Raw genomic sequence first — 15,316 nt, 5'->3', positions numbered from 1 at the left:
ATGCTTAAGATCAGGAACTGTGGCCAAGCCTTTGGTAATTAGCTAAATTACACTTGTGGTGCAGCCCCTGATCATGCCAGTGTCTGAAAATGATGTAACAGTATTTGCCTAACAAATAAGGAACCAGCCAACACAGGAATTATAGCTATTTTTATAGATAGCTGTAAAAGTTTGATTTAATGCTTTTGTGTAGAAAAGCATTTAAGTTACAAATTTCATTTATTAAAACATGAAAATGTGGGAAAAAAAATCTCAAATTATTAATGGAAAATACTTTTTCTCAAGCCTGGTGTTACTTGAAAATAGCGTCCCCTTCACTTCATGTCTAGCAAGGCTTCTTGCCCTACTAAATGCATGCCCTGCTTCACCATTTCACTTCTCTCTTTGAAGGGGAGTGACTCTTCATTAGACCGACACATGAACTCTCAGCTGGTTCTTTAAGGTATAATAACTATGTCAGGGTTTTCATTCTTAATTTCCTTGAGCTGCTGAATAGTTTATAGCTAGGACCACCTCAAAAGATCCAACGTTCCCGTGTGTTGAATGTTTTCAGTTTTACTCAAAGTTAACATTTCATGCTTGTGCTGTATAAGCACAATGATTCAGTTTTTAACGTGTCTGCTATGAGCTAGTCCTATTTTCGTCTGAACATCCTCTCTTCCTAAGGATGTTTTTACCGTACTGTCATGTAACTGTCCTACACAGCCCTTCACTACCTGGCTTGTTAACTATTGTTAACTATAAAGGAGTATCTTTACTATGAAGAATTTTCTGCATTCTTCAGTCTTTATAAACTTAGGCTCCTGGTCTGAATCTTTAGTCAAATGAGTCATTCCTTTCAGGGTCTGGTATTTCTAAGTCAGACTGATAAATTGCCATTACAGGTTTGTAAACCTCAGGAAAAACAAAACAAAGTTAGCTTGAAGGACATGGTAATGGTAGGGACAGATTTGATAGGACTGAATGTGAAGTCCATGTATTTGTTACCTGGTGTTTGTGCTAACAGTTGCTTCCCCCCTGCCTAGGGGGAAGATAATGTTAGAAAAGGGGGAAAATATTTATTGTAAACTTATTCATGGTGAGGATAGGTATTTGCTCATTAAAAAGGCAAATACTTTATCCCAGGAAGCATGTAGAGAGATTTCTAGGAGTACAGGGTCATCTGGAAGACCTGTGTGGAGCTCTGAAGAGATGTTTTTCTGAGAAACAGATCACAAATTTTGTCTCTAATCTTTAAGGTGGAAGACCAGGCTCCTGATCATCAAAGCAGTAGATTCCAGGGCCTGCATGCAACTTAAGGGAGCAAGAAACCTTAAACAGGCATGGCTACTTCTGGAAGGGGAATACAGGGTTGTCTGCAATAGTAGAGAACAGGGCTTGGTTATTCCAGATGACTTTTTTATCGTTGCTTTTCCAGACGTTTTTTAGAAGTGTTGGAGGAGCACCAATTTAAGAAGCAGTCCTTGCTGCAATGCAAAGTGAGAGAATCTTGTCTCTGCCTAATTATCACACACCAGAGCTATGGTAATTTGCATTCACACTTGGTTTCTGTATCTTCCAAGCAATCAGGCTGGTTCACCATCTCACTTGCCACTTCATTAACATCTAAATCCTCCAGTTGCATTAGTATTATTTCTGATTTCTGGACCCCTTTGTGGAAAACATATGTAGTAAGGGAATAAAATACATTAAGCCTTCATCAGTTTTCTTACCCCCAAACACTCATTTCTCAGTTTCAAAATACAGCTGAGATGGTGTTTTTTCTTTTTCTTTTTACAAAAAGCACAATGGTGACAAAGTAAGTAGAAAACTGTAGTAAACAGATGCAGCAATAACTCCAAGGATCCAGAAGTACACCTGCCTTAGTCATACTGAAAGCCATCAGCGAGCCTGCTATCTGCAGTATTTTGAGTTTTTTATTTTCCTTTTTCACTCTCAGCTGTCTCTTTGGCTCAGAGTTTGAAGCTGCAAACACAAACTGTGTTGATGCCAAAGCATGCCAGGTACTAACTACCTTGCACTGATGTTCTGTTCTGAGTTGCTATCTAGGCCAGCTATTATCTCGAGGCCTTTTCTTGGTAATAACCCCGGGCTTTTGCTGAATCAAAATGCCATGACTACTGCTTAGCTTGCACATGAAGTGAACGCTGCATTGGCCTGGCACACCTCAAACTTCCTTGTGCGGAGTGAACCTCCTTTCAGACTTCGGTATTAGGTGTGCAAGAATGATAACTTAACAATCCCCTGGGTACTTTGAGGGGAATCCATCTTTGCTTTAGTTTACTAAAACAAAATTTTTGTTAGCTGTTTTTTCTTAATGCAATAGCACTGCTGTTTAAGAGCCAATCAAGTTGCAAAATCATTAATCTTCTCTCGTGAGCTAGCTTTAATATATAGTCCGAAGAGTTCAATCCATTAACAAGTAATGTAAAGAAAGCAGCATTTGTTCAACAGTTTTGAGAGCTCATTGCCATGCTTACACAGTGTGTAAACAGAAACAGGCCAAGTTACACACAAAGGAAACTACATGGAGAAGTTACTCTTTCATGTGTGTGGGCATCACGTAGCATGCAGTTGCCACACCAGTTCTAATAAAGTCTCAGACTGCTTTGCCCTGCTCTGTGAAATGAGTCAGAAGTCTGCCAATGTGAAGTAGCTCCATGTCACCCTATTAAACTCTACATATGAATAACTATTGTCCTTTGGATGACCTAGACCAAGTAATCACAAGCAGTTTTCCTGCAGTGTTTTGGGTGTTGGTGCTTGCTGCAGACCGTGAAGACAAAGCTCCGTAGAATGCTAAGCTCCTAGGCAGTGCTTTTGAGGGCTTTCCACAGCAGGTGACAGCTCTGCTGATCTCTCTGGTGGCGTTTCAGCAGAAGGGGATGTCAAATGGCTTCCCCTGTAGCAGGAGGAAGCAGCGTGGCCTTGTTTGAGTGATTTGCAGATGGGGATGCGAGTTGGAGGCAGACGTTGGGTAGCTTGAGATGGGATGGGTGGCTGGGGAGCTGTGGGAGCCTCCGGCTGCCTTGGCTGCGAACACAGGCACACGCCTGAGAAGTGTCACCCTTTTTAGGTTGGCATCTTTCTCCTTGGCCCCCATCCTGCCAGTATGCTCCTGCCACGGCTCCATCACCACTGGAACCACCTCCAACGGTGAAGCAAAGCACATCCCTTCCCGAAGGGCAGAGGGACGCATCCCTGCACAGCAGAGCATCGCGGTGCCCCCAACCACCCCCAGATCCCCCAAAACCAGGGGGATCCCCGCACCCGAGGACCCAACCCCATGGGACCGGGGCTGGGGGCGGGGGGGGGGATGCGCGGCGGCTCCGCTCCCCGCCGCCCGGCGCCGCTCTCGGTCCGCCGAGCCCCGGGGCGGATGTGGCGGTGCCCGCGGGCGGCGGCAGGGGGCGAGGCCGTCGGGGCTGCCTCTCCCCCCCCCGCCCCATCACACCGGGAGCCGGGAGCGGCGGCGACCGGAGCATGGAAGGTGAGGAGCGGCCCCGCGGTGCCTCCCGGGGCTGAGGTCTCCCCGCGCCGTGCGAGCGCGCAGGAAGCGAACGAGGCTTTTTGTTTTATTTTTTATATTTTTTTGGCTTCTTCCTTCCCCCCCTCTTCCCTTAATTTCAGCAAATTTCAGCAGCGAGCGTGATGCTAAAGCTGGCTTTTCGAGCTTTATCGGCTCGTGGTGTTGGAGCTTCTAGCGCATCAAACGGCACGTTGGTTTCTTTCCCCTCGTAAAGCACGCGCGTAACTTTCAGGACCGGCAAAAAGAGATTTGTGAGTTAATCTTGGGCTGCAGCGTGGCTCGCTTTTGAAGAAAAGCAAAATTATTATTGTTATTTTTAACGGGCAAAAAAAGCTCTGCAAAATATCGCTCGATTTCCTACCCCACAGGTGGATGTTCTTACTGTACTAATCCAACTCCTCGTTTTAAAGGCTTGAGTTTAGAGTCCGCTGGCTCTCAGTAACTTGAGGATTGGGGTTACTTGAAATTAGTTGCAGTTGTCTATTTACAAACATATTCTTCTTTGCTGAAGGATTTTAAAATGCTTGTCTGTATTTAAGTGATTTCTCTAGAATCTGACTTCATTGAGGTTAACGCTGCTGGAGAGTAGCAACTAATACTCTGAAAGAAAGGGGCTGCTGGCTGTTCGGCACTTCTCAACGCAGCTTCAGTGCCTTTCTTGGTCGAGTTGGGACCTCTGTGTATGGCTGTGGAAGAGGAAAGCTCTTCAGGTGCGCCAGTAATTTTAGTCTGATTAGAAAACGGGCTTGTTTCTGCCACTGCAACTGTGATAATTTAAGAAGTCGCTTTCCATCTCCCTGATTTTGGTACGCTTACGAGTGAATGTGTAAGTAATCCTTTGGTTTTTGGTGCTGCGTGTGGGGATCGAGGAGCAGTTAATGTCTACGGTTGTTACATTCAGGGATGTAGTTAATGTAAAAGATGGCGTTATACTGTACTACCTCTGGACACAATAACTGCTACGTATCCCTGGTTTTGTGGGTCTTGGGTAAAATCTTGGCTGCACTGAAGTCAGTGGGAAATTTGTCGCTGAGAAAAAGGGGCAACGTTTCTTTCCTTGGCTGTCTGTGTTCGGTGTGAGGATGCTCAGTAGGGTCGCTGACTGGCTAACAGGTGCTTGCAAGAGTCGATATTAGAGACCTGGGTCCTGTAAGCCAAGATCTGCTCTATTTCCTTGGGTACATCTCTTCATGTCTGGTTGATTTTCTCAAAGATAACAAGAACTGACCCCTCGCTGTCGTTTCCATTTGTTGTGCTGGGATAAGCGTGTTGAATTACTAGAAGATGCTGTGCTGGTTTTGGAAGGTTAGTGCTACAGTTCAGGCAAAATATTACCCTCACTTGCACACTGCTGATCATGTTTTCTTCCCAAAATAATGCGTGCATGTAACCTACCTCTGTCATTTCAATCAGTGCATGGTGCTTAAGCGCAGAGAAGTATGAGAGGCCCTAGTATTGAAGGTGTAAAGTGTTTATTTGGCTCAGATACTTTTTACAGAAAGCTGTTGAGACTGTAAATGCTGAAGAAGGCCATTCAGTGGCAGGCGTTGATGGGTTTCCTCTCTTTAGTAGTATAACGTAGGCTGAAGGTGAAGAATGCACTGGGGTGGCAGAGGCTTGCTGCTGTCCCCAGCAAAGGCATTGGCTCTGCTGCCAGCTGTGAGGGATTGGGCTGTGAGGATCTTGAGGCAGTGGCCAAGACTGGTACAGTTCTGTTTTGGCTTGCTTCTGCCTCTTAAAACTGAAAAGGGGAGGAAACATAGATGTGTTTGCTCTATATGCTGTGATAGAAGGGCTAATAGTATACGGGATTTAAAAAGATGTCCCCTTTGCACTGCTATTGGGTTGAAAAATGCAGCTGGCAGTAAAAAGGCAATGGCCCAGTTTTCACTTTGCAGGCACGCAGGTAGGGCTATAATAAATCAAGACATACCTCCAGTTCTGCTGCCTACAGTTCTTTTTGTTTGGCTAAAACACAGGTAGATCGTTCCGTTACTTCTATAAATTGGTCAAGTACCAGGATAAATCATTAATACAGTTATTTATTGAAATGCCATAATGCTTCTCTACCAAGCTATTTGAATATTTGTGCTCACTCTGGCTATTGGCGCAGAACACAGGATGACTAAGGATTGGTTTCAAAAGCACATGAATTTTACTTCTGCTTTGTACATGAACATTGTGCGTCAGCTGCAACACACACGGGACAAGCATCTCCTTTCCATGCACCCTAGTCAGTGGATCTCTTTGAAGCTTGGGAAGACTAACGTGTTGTGTAAGTGATTTCCCATGTTGTGCTTTTCTGAGCATTCGGTAGAAATGTGGTCTTTGTACAGAACCAGGGATGGAAGTAACCTAGACTTTTTCCTTCTAGCACACTTATGGGACACAGTGAAGGATCTGGCTGAAAATATTTTACTCAGGAAAGAGACCTGAGGTTAACCATTGAGAGTCCACTAAGACTGTGAGAAGTGTCTTAGGACTGGTATCATAAAGCAGCCAGGGTCAGATGAGTGGCTCTTGAGGCTTAAAAGTGATACAAAGACTGGGATGTTTCTCCGTGGACAAGAAATGTTGTATGGTATGTGGCTGCTCTCTTTGGAAGGATCGTACTGCCCAGCAGCCCATCACGGACAGGAATTTGTACAGTTTAAAATGTAAATAAATGCACAGAGACAATGTCTGCATGAAGCAGATGGGTGTCTGAGTCCTGGCTGCGTTGAGCCCTTCCAGGGGCTCCTCATGGGGCTCAGGCAGTGCCATTTGCTGGCCCGTTACTCTCTGGGGGCAGCTGGGGGCTGGCTGCTAGGGGTGTAGCACCGAGCCCCACGTGCACAGGCTTCTGCTTGTGCAATTCACCCGGCAGGCTGCAGACATGGATGCATCCCTAGTGGAGAGGCTGCGTGTTGGGGAGGTGTCCTGGTGAATGCGGTGTTTTTTGGAACAATTTGCTGATACAGGAACAGATGCGGGTTTCTCTGAAGTAAAACAGCCTCAGCGGGGCTCTAGGTTTTGGTTTCAAGACCCTCTGCCAGCCCCTGGAAGGCAGAATTACTGCCAAATCTTGAAGCACGCCCCCACCCCACCCGTGCAGGGTGCACTCTTTTTGCTTACTCCCAGGGCTTGGGCCAGTTCGGTGCTTAACCAGCCAAACGGGGCTCCTGCAGATGATTTCTGAATGAAATTAAAATCAAGTTCAAGTATTACCGAATATTGGGGATTTGATTGTCTTGCCTAAAGATCTATTATTCGCACAGTTGCAAGGATTTGTTTAATTAAAGTATCTGTATTATTTTGATGTAAGGTTAAAACCGATTCAAGGAGAATTTAGTTTGTGTACCGTGTATTTACTGATGTTTCCCCATCAGTATTCACAATATAAATCGGTCCATTTGCTTCTTTGTACTTCACTCTTCCTGGTATGATAAAATGAAACAAAGACAAATAAAAATACCTCATAACCCCATAGTTAAAGCTTTTAAATTCAGACTTAGTAAATATTTGAACTTCTTGTTATTTAATTCCATGACCTTGCTTATGACACAAGTTAAGACAACGTTCTCACTAATGAAAGAAACTTAATGAAAAGCTTCCATTCATGCTACATCTGCATGAAAGGGCAGGAGCCCTGATTTAATTTTAGGACACATTTCCTAAGTGCTAATAGCTTAACAGCTTGTTTTCAGGCAGGAGTTGTGCCCTGAAGATCTCAGGCTACTGCTGGATGGTTTGGGTCATTGCTAGGTCCATCCTTACAGGCTTTTTTTTTTTTTCAAATTTTTTTTCCTTTTGTTTCTGTTCTTTGATAAGAGCAATAACTCTTAGACTCGTTCTTAAAAAATGGGAGCTGAATGTTTGTGTTTAGGAGATGACAAAACCAAACGTTAAAAATAAAACAAAAACTTTGTTGGATAGATCTATTTTTTTTCCTCTGAGTTTGCCTTTATTTCGTTGGACAATTCAGTCCATGCTCAGTTCATGCAGGTTTTGGATAACCCCATTTGATGCTAGATTTCTTTCCTGCAGAGTTAACAGGGCTTTATACTTTGACGTTGTGGAGACCACAAAAATGTTCCATATGTAGTGGTGGTAAAGATAGATAATTATGGGGTAAATGTCACTAGTGGTTAACACCTCACGGCCACTGTATATGCATTTCTCTTATGTAACTGTCAGGAATGAATTTTACGAGTCCTGCAGCTATTACTTTTTTATGTACAAAGATGGTAAATGATTTTCAGATCTGCAAAAAAGAGGAAAAAGAGAGAGAGGAAAGAAAGGGGGAAGGAAGCAGGTAGCTTTGCCACTGTTAAGAAAATGAGCTCGGGTATCAGTGAAATCTCAAGAGAGCAAGGCATTGAGTAAAGACTTATCCGGGCAGGTCAGAGCTGTGCCCCCAGCTGGAGTCGCCACCCTGGAGGGGGGCGGATCTGCAGCTTGCGTTGTCTTCTGAGAGGTCTGCTGAGTGCTCAGCACTTCTGGAAACCAGGCCACATCTGGAGTCCTCTTAAGGTTTTTTACATTCCTGTTGCATGATCCCTACCAGAATTTCCAAGTGGGAATTAGACCAACTAGATTCTATGAAGATTATAGGGTCTTTCCTTTTTTATTGAAAAAGGAATTTGGAAATATCTGGTACTTGATGCTTTATAGAACCTCGTGTAGAGTTACCACCACTATGCTGTGCTCACAGGGTGCAAAATGAGAAGCTAAACTGAACATGTAAATAATTTTCATTATATATATACGTATTTGAAGTTAGAAGACAATACTTAACCCATCTTTTGGACACGTGATAGTCAGTGCTCAAGATGTAAAGAAGGTGTACAATGGAACGTAATTATTTAGTAGTAATTTCTTTGAGAATTTTGCTTTTTCAATTTTGCTTCTAGTCAAGAAACCAGGAACTTGTAAGATTACTAGCTATGTCGTGAATGGCTCTACAAATATTAAGCAACTCAGATTGCTTTTCTGTGTCTCTTGCAGATTCACAGGCTGGTATGGACCTAAGTAATACTCAGGAACAGCCCATGGCTGCAGGTACTACACTGTTCAAGTTCAATTGTTTTACTCTCTCTTGAAAACTTTCATTTTAAATGGAGAAAACTATAAGATTTGCAGCTTGTTTATATTCCCAGGACACTGCATAACAGGTATTAAAGGGGAAAAGTAAATTCTAGCATCGGAATAAAACTTCAAGTTCAGTATAATATTGGAAAATGATACTAAAGAAAAAAAAAACACTGTATAGTTGTAAGTTTTGATTAGGGAAGCAAGAATAATTTGATTCTTTTGGTTGACTGCATTTCTGAAAATATGAAAACAAACCTTTTGTGCGAGTTAGACAAGTGTTTTAGTTTCTTGCTAATCAAAATATAAAACTCTATCTGATCCAATGTAATACTTAGCTTGAGAAGCATTGTTTATTTTGCTATGAACTTAAACAGTTGGATAGTAACCGTTTAAATTGCTTGATTTATTAAAAATTCACAGGATTGTTCACAGAAAATGTCAGTTTTTTTTTTTAAAGTTATATATCTGAAATTTAAATAAATATACCTACCATTAAACTGGTCTGTATCATGTATTTTATGAAAGAGGCTTTATTTGAAAAAAAAAAAAAAATCACCCAAATAAATTTTGCTATAGTTAAAAATCTGACTTTCTTCCAGAGAAAAGAGGCTTGCAGTACTGGCACGTACTGCCGCCACAGCAATCATCAGAAAACTTTCTGATAATGTTGATATTTCAAAAGATATGTGCAATAAGCTGAGAAGTGCAGTTGGATTTGAAGTGGCAGTTTCCTGGACTGGGGCCAGAGTGAATAATATTTTGCCCTTGATGAACAAAGTAGAGCTGTAATTCCTCTTGCATGCTCTGAAGAACTTGCTTGCTTACCTGTTAGCAGCAGTTAGTAGAATAGATAGAATATATTGAGTTATCTGCAAAGTCATTGCTATTTTGTTCTTATTTGGGACAATGTCTGGAATAGTTAAATTGGAGAAAAAGTTCAGGACTTAAAGGTGCATACTTTGTGTGAGAGTTTGTGTATGATTTCCAGCAACAAATCCACTCAGTGAAATTGCAGCAAGCGCATCTGTCAGAAGAGCATTGTGAGTACTGGAACCAATATTGGGAGTTTGCAGATACTGAGAGGCAATAACTTGGAAATAATGGAGCATTGATAGTTACTGTTTTTAACAATTTGCTTGTTTCAGAAGGACAGGAAGTTTTGACAGACTGTAATCTGAACAAATCCCAGGAAATGGAAAGTATGGAAAACGTAGAAGATATGAAGGAACTCAATCAGTCTAATGAAGAAGCAGGAGGTAAAGTGGGGACTGAATTATGAATAATAATAGTTATGGTTTCTTTTTATTCATCTGATTATGCTGTGAGAGTAATTACAAAGTTTATTCTGTATGATAGCTCTGTTTTGCCTGCATGTCTGTAAATGAAATAATGGTACAATTAGTTCAGAGCATTTTAACGTGCTCTAAAGGAGGAACAACCATCAGGGAACCTCACATGCATTTTAGAAAGGCCACTTATACAGCATCTATGAAATATGGATAGCAAGGAAAAAAAAAAAGCTTGTGCATATGGTGACCTCGTTTAGTGTGTGTTTTAGCACGTGAACTCTTAAAAGTAGTTTGCATATGACAAATGTGTGCATTAGGCTAGTGCTTTTAATAAATATTGTTAAGCTACATGACAGCTTTTTTTCTTTTTTTTTTTTGAAAGAAAGGACAGGTTATCTCAAGTTCATAGGACAACTCAGCCCTGTAGAATTTAAAACTAGCAGTAATCTGCTTAAAACCAGGGGTGAAGAGAAGGTTGGTCAGTTTACCAAGTTAATCATTTAGGTCAAGCAGTAAATACTTCCTATGCAACTCTGAACCAAGACACAGGTATGAGTAACATACTAAAACAATATGTGCTATTTCTAATCTAAGAGGTCCTGCATAAAGGCATACTTCTGTGTATCTTTATAAACTAGTAGTGCTTCTTCTCTTACTAGATATAAGATAAACAGCTCCTGGACTTAAGGCAATCTTACAGGCTCTTGGAATTTGTGTGTTTTTGTATATTACATATAGATAGAGCAAGACCTTGAATTTCCTCCTTGATCAAGCAGCTCATAAAATCACAGCATTAATAAACATTCCTGCCAGTGAGCTGAGCATGTTCATTTATGCCAGGTCTCAACCACAAACAGTGAAAAATGTTGCCTGGTAGAGGATGTGGTGTACATACACTGAGGAAAAGACATGCATTGTTTTGCCAGTTTCATGCTGCCTTTCAAGTACAGCATGTCCATGGCACCACAGCAGTGTCAAGACGAATTATGTCTGTGGCTTTGGTTAGTAGTTTTGAGGTAGGGTTCGCGTATCACATAAATCAAGTAAATCACTGAAGGATTGCCTCTGTTTCAGTTGCCCAAGTAACCTGGTTGTTCCCTGTAACATAAATGTGATGACTTTGTTTTGGACTGCAGTGAAATGTTCAGGTTTCAGGCTTCCACGTTATTAAAGATTAAACATTTATTTACAAAATAGCAAGTACCAAACAACATAAAGCACTCAAGGGAGTACTGCACTAGCAGAAGTGGCTGTGCAGAGGGTGAAATTAATCTCACTTAGGTGTGTACAGACAGCACTGGTGTTGAAGTGGACCAGTATCTGGCTTTTCTTGACAGTCAATGGAAGGAGCATGCAGGTTTCTGACCAAATCTGTCTGCCTGCCTTAGGATGAAGTGCCTGGTGTCCCCAGAGCAGCTGCTGTTTGTCAGGACTCCACTTAGAGCCAGCAAAAGCTTAGTATATAGATGCCTGCATTGTAGAATCTAGCTTGGGCAGGTGAGTTCTGCTCTGCTTACCCTAAAAAGAGAAGTTTAATGTTTTTAGCCACAGAACGTGGAAGGCTTGAGCCTTTTCTACATCCAGGGCACCTGACATCTCTTTCAGATCCCCTAGCTGATGAAATGATCACAGCCATAGTCCATGTATTTGTCTATCCTTTACGTGATTTCATAGATCACAGAATATCCCAAGTGGGAAAGGACCCACAAGGAATATCGGGTCCAGCTCCTGGATCTGCACAGGACCACCCAAAACCCAGCCCCTATGTCCAAGATCATTGTCCAAATGTTCTTTGGACAATCCAAAATCCAGCAGCTTGATGCCATGACCTCTGCCCTGGGGAGCCTGTTCCAGTGCCTGTCCATCCTCTCAAAGACAAGGTTATAAATGTCAATAGAGCATCAGTTCATTCTTTGATACTCCTTCACCTTTAGTGTTTATTCACATTATACAGTAAGTATGAATCCACTTGGTACCTCTGTGCTCCATTCTGCAATTCTCAGTACAGGAATGAGGAGATAATTGCTGGGAGAAAACTCCTTTAAATGTCAAAAAAAAAAAAAAAAGCTACAGTATATCAGTGTAAAATGGCACAAAACTAAACACTTCTTATGTTTACTTCATTGATTCACATGCGTTTCTCTACAATCATTCTGATACTGAAAGCACAATAAATCTTAAATATTTAAGCGTGCTGCACTAGTGCTGTGGGCAGTGCAAACATCAGTAGGTGCAGTTAAATTTCTCCTAAAGCCCAGTGCCAGTCCGGTTGCTGCTGGATGCTGAAGTTCACGAATAATCTTGGCTTCCATGACTTGCTGTTGCAGTTTGACAGTAACAGCTATGTTAGTCACTGAGCAGTCCTTGTGGGTCAGTAAGTATCTGTCTGAGTTCCAGATAAGTGAAACCGCACTCTGACAGTACTGCCCTGGTGGGAGTATTATCTTTCGGGGATCACTAACCCTGCTAAAAGTGAATATATAGTATTCTCCAGAATCACAGAATAGAAATATTGTCAGTATCCGTGGTGGCTTTTGGGAAATAGATTATGCCCTGCCTAAAAAACACCTCTGCCATTTGGCACGTTGCCTGGTGCAAACACTAACGCTCTCATTACGTATCAGATTTGAAGAGAAATAACACACAATGTGTGGTTCTCATAAATGTTAATCACGGTGTCCGTGATCCCTTCCTTTTGTGAGTGAGCAGTTCCACTTCAGTCTTTACTTTCACAGTTCACCATTGATGATGGCCCACAACACAGAAAACTCTTTTTTTCAAGTTTTTTTTATTTTTTATTTTTTTTCAGAAGTCTGCTTTTCACCACCTTAATATTTGGCTGTAATGCTTGTTTTTTTGTTCATTAAGCATTTTTTTCTTTCGGTAAGCATTCGTAGTAAGCGGTAATCATCCAGTTTCTTAGACTGCACAGTTTTTCTGTGAAGCCTGTGTTATTAATGGATGACAGTCTTTAAATACATTGTGGGGACTTACTCTAAGACTTCAAACAGGAGATGGAGACTGGTCAAATCTAGATGTTGTCTGTCTCTAATTTGGTGGTGCCTTTTATGTTAGGTCCACAGAAAGTGATACTGTGATCCTTTAAAAAGGCTACAGAAATTTCCTGAATGCAGTAAGTAAACTTGTATGTAGGGCTGAAATGTCAGCACGACTGGTGCTCTTTTTGGTGTAAGAAAATCCGCTTTTGCAGCAAGTAGTTCCATGTTTGTACTTCTCTGAGCACATGCAAACAGGCTGGCTGACATGGTCGTGTGTCAATGCTGCCACAGTGAGGGCCATTCACTGAACACAACGCGACTTGTCCTGCGATACACCCTTTCTAAAAGGCCTTCAGCTGCCATGCCTGCTAAATACAGGGCAAGCAGGCAGAAGGCTACAGTAATATGTTAATTAAAAGCTTGATGGAGAACAAAAAGAAAGAAAAAAAAAAGGAAAGAAAAAACCTTTTTTTTTTTTTTTTTTTTTTTGCCTCAAGGGAATTGAAGCTGCATGCTGTGGTGCACATGGTGCATGCTTGCCCGCAACCATAAAAATACCCCGTTCCCATGGTGCTTCCTGTATCTAGTCAGAAAAGAGACAAGCAGCGAGGCAGATACATGGGGGAAGCATTAATTTCCCTTGTTCCTTTATGCGCCCCGTCACCACTACCTTCAGTGGCCAAAGTTGAAGAGTCCTCAGTTGAAAAATTCACTTTAAAAGGTGCATTCCTTCCTCTGGGAGGCACAGTCAGGCACAAGTGTTTAATTATGTCTTGATTCCCTCCTCTGAGGCAGACAACTTTTCGGCATTACAAATGTTAGCTAGCTTTCATGGTTGTGAAATGAAAAGAAATAGAAGCCACACTTGTGGTTTATGGATGCTAATTGCTGCTGCATTTAGGTGTGCGAAGGGGGGCGGTTAAAAGGCTGGAGTGAGACAGGAGAGGATGACAAACCCTCGCCTCGGTGCGCACTGAGGTTCCAGCGGTGCTGCGAGCACACGCACTTATCTGCCTGAAAAGGAAGTGCCGTTTTTTATCAGAATATTACATCTCCCAAGCCCAGATCGAGCCCTGCCGCTCATGGGACTCAAGGGTTATCTCACAACATCAGCGGTGCTCTGCTGCAGAAGTTCACTTAACAGGGGATTTCTGTAAGTGTTAAAACCCGGCAAGGAGGCTGTGCCGCTTAACTGTGTCAGGGCTCTGCTGCCGTGGCTCTGCCTGAACTGAAAGCCGCGGCTCGGCGTTATCGACAAAAGATCCTCTCGACTTTTGTCGCAGCCCCGTGGTACTGTACGAGCAGCAGCGGGGATGCTGCTGGGCACGTTTGGTGACATCAGCTCGGTGTCACCGCAGCCTGCAGGTGACTGACGTCGGCTCACGCCGCCCTGCACCTGGAGAGCTGGGACAGAGGGAGGCGAACTCCGGTATTCCGATGGCTGCCAAGTCGCTGGAAAAGTGCACCTATTTCTTATTGTTATTAACCCGTTACAGTTAGCAGAAAGTAGAATTTGATTTTGAGATATCTTGGTGAGCAGTGTGAGCTCTCAGATGAGACAGTCCGGAAGGAGAATGGACACACAGCGTTATTCAGTAGGTTATGGACTCCTTTCCCTAGCTCTTTAAAGTGTATCTTTCTTCATTTCTTGTACAATGTGCATCTCCATTTCACACCAAATAATTATTTGGAATTAAAGGAGAGAGAAATACTTAACTCTTTCAGCATTAAACCAAAATCTAGTCCAGGGTAGGTGAGTTGTGGCTCCCCCCGCCGCCTCCATGTGTATCAGTAAATAAGCGAGGGCAAGGCAAACGGCCCTAGGAACTCAAATGTCATTGCAGAAAATCATCTATTTTTAGAAATATGGTCTGCTGGAAAGGAAATTAATTAATTAAGATGACTCATGTTTTGCCCCCAGACTAGGCTGCTCATTTGGCACAAAAAGTGGGAGTTTAATGGGCAGGTTTACTACTATTTGTGCTGCTGGAAAAGTATCGGAAAGCAAAAAGAAATCCACAAGAATCAAAACTTGGCTAAAATGCAGTGAGCAGTTCCATGAGCGTCGGAATTGATGAAGCTCTGTTTCCACTGGGTTTGTGTCTTGCTGCTGGCTGGCTTTCAGCCGATTTTTGCAGAGTCTGCACCGTGTGCTCAACACCATATTTTACTTCTGGTACCTCAAGCTAGCTTTTCCGCGTTGTCAACACCATCTCCCCTCACACCGTGTTTATGGGCTTCAGCTCTTGTTCCTGTTTTGGTTTCTGCTGCTGACCTGCAGGAGCTGTTACGAACTTTTTTTCATTCCAAGCTTGATTCCAGGCGTTCCTGCTGAGTGTGTCCACACCGCTCGCTTCTGCAGGGCTCTGAGCTGCGCCTGCTCCTGCTCCTGGCCCCTGCGACCAACAGGGCCAACTGCCAAAACT

General features: G+C 42.7%; 1 protein-coding gene across 1 annotated transcript in view; it reads left to right on the top strand.

The window, feature by feature from the left end:
- Positions 1 to 5,752: 5,752 nt before the first annotated feature.
- Positions 5,753 to 15,316, top strand: part of IKZF3 (IKAROS family zinc finger 3) — a gene marked incomplete at both ends in the record, with an annotated part of 31,163 nt that continues 21,599 nt past the window's right edge. The window contains 3 exons of the mRNA XM_084300939.1: positions 5,753 to 5,804; positions 8,516 to 8,569; positions 9,748 to 9,858. Coding sequence (XP_084157065.1) covers positions 5,753 to 5,804; positions 8,516 to 8,569; positions 9,748 to 9,858 — 217 coding nt within the window. The remainder of the gene's footprint in view (positions 5,805 to 8,515; positions 8,570 to 9,747; positions 9,859 to 15,316) is intronic.

Source organism: Netta rufina (assembly GCF_964035555.1).
Source record: "Netta rufina genome assembly, chromosome: 24".
NCBI lineage: Eukaryota > Metazoa > Chordata > Aves > Anseriformes > Anatidae > Netta > Netta rufina.
Note: the sequence above shows the minus strand (reverse complement) of the source record. Positions and strands in the feature narration are given on the sequence as shown.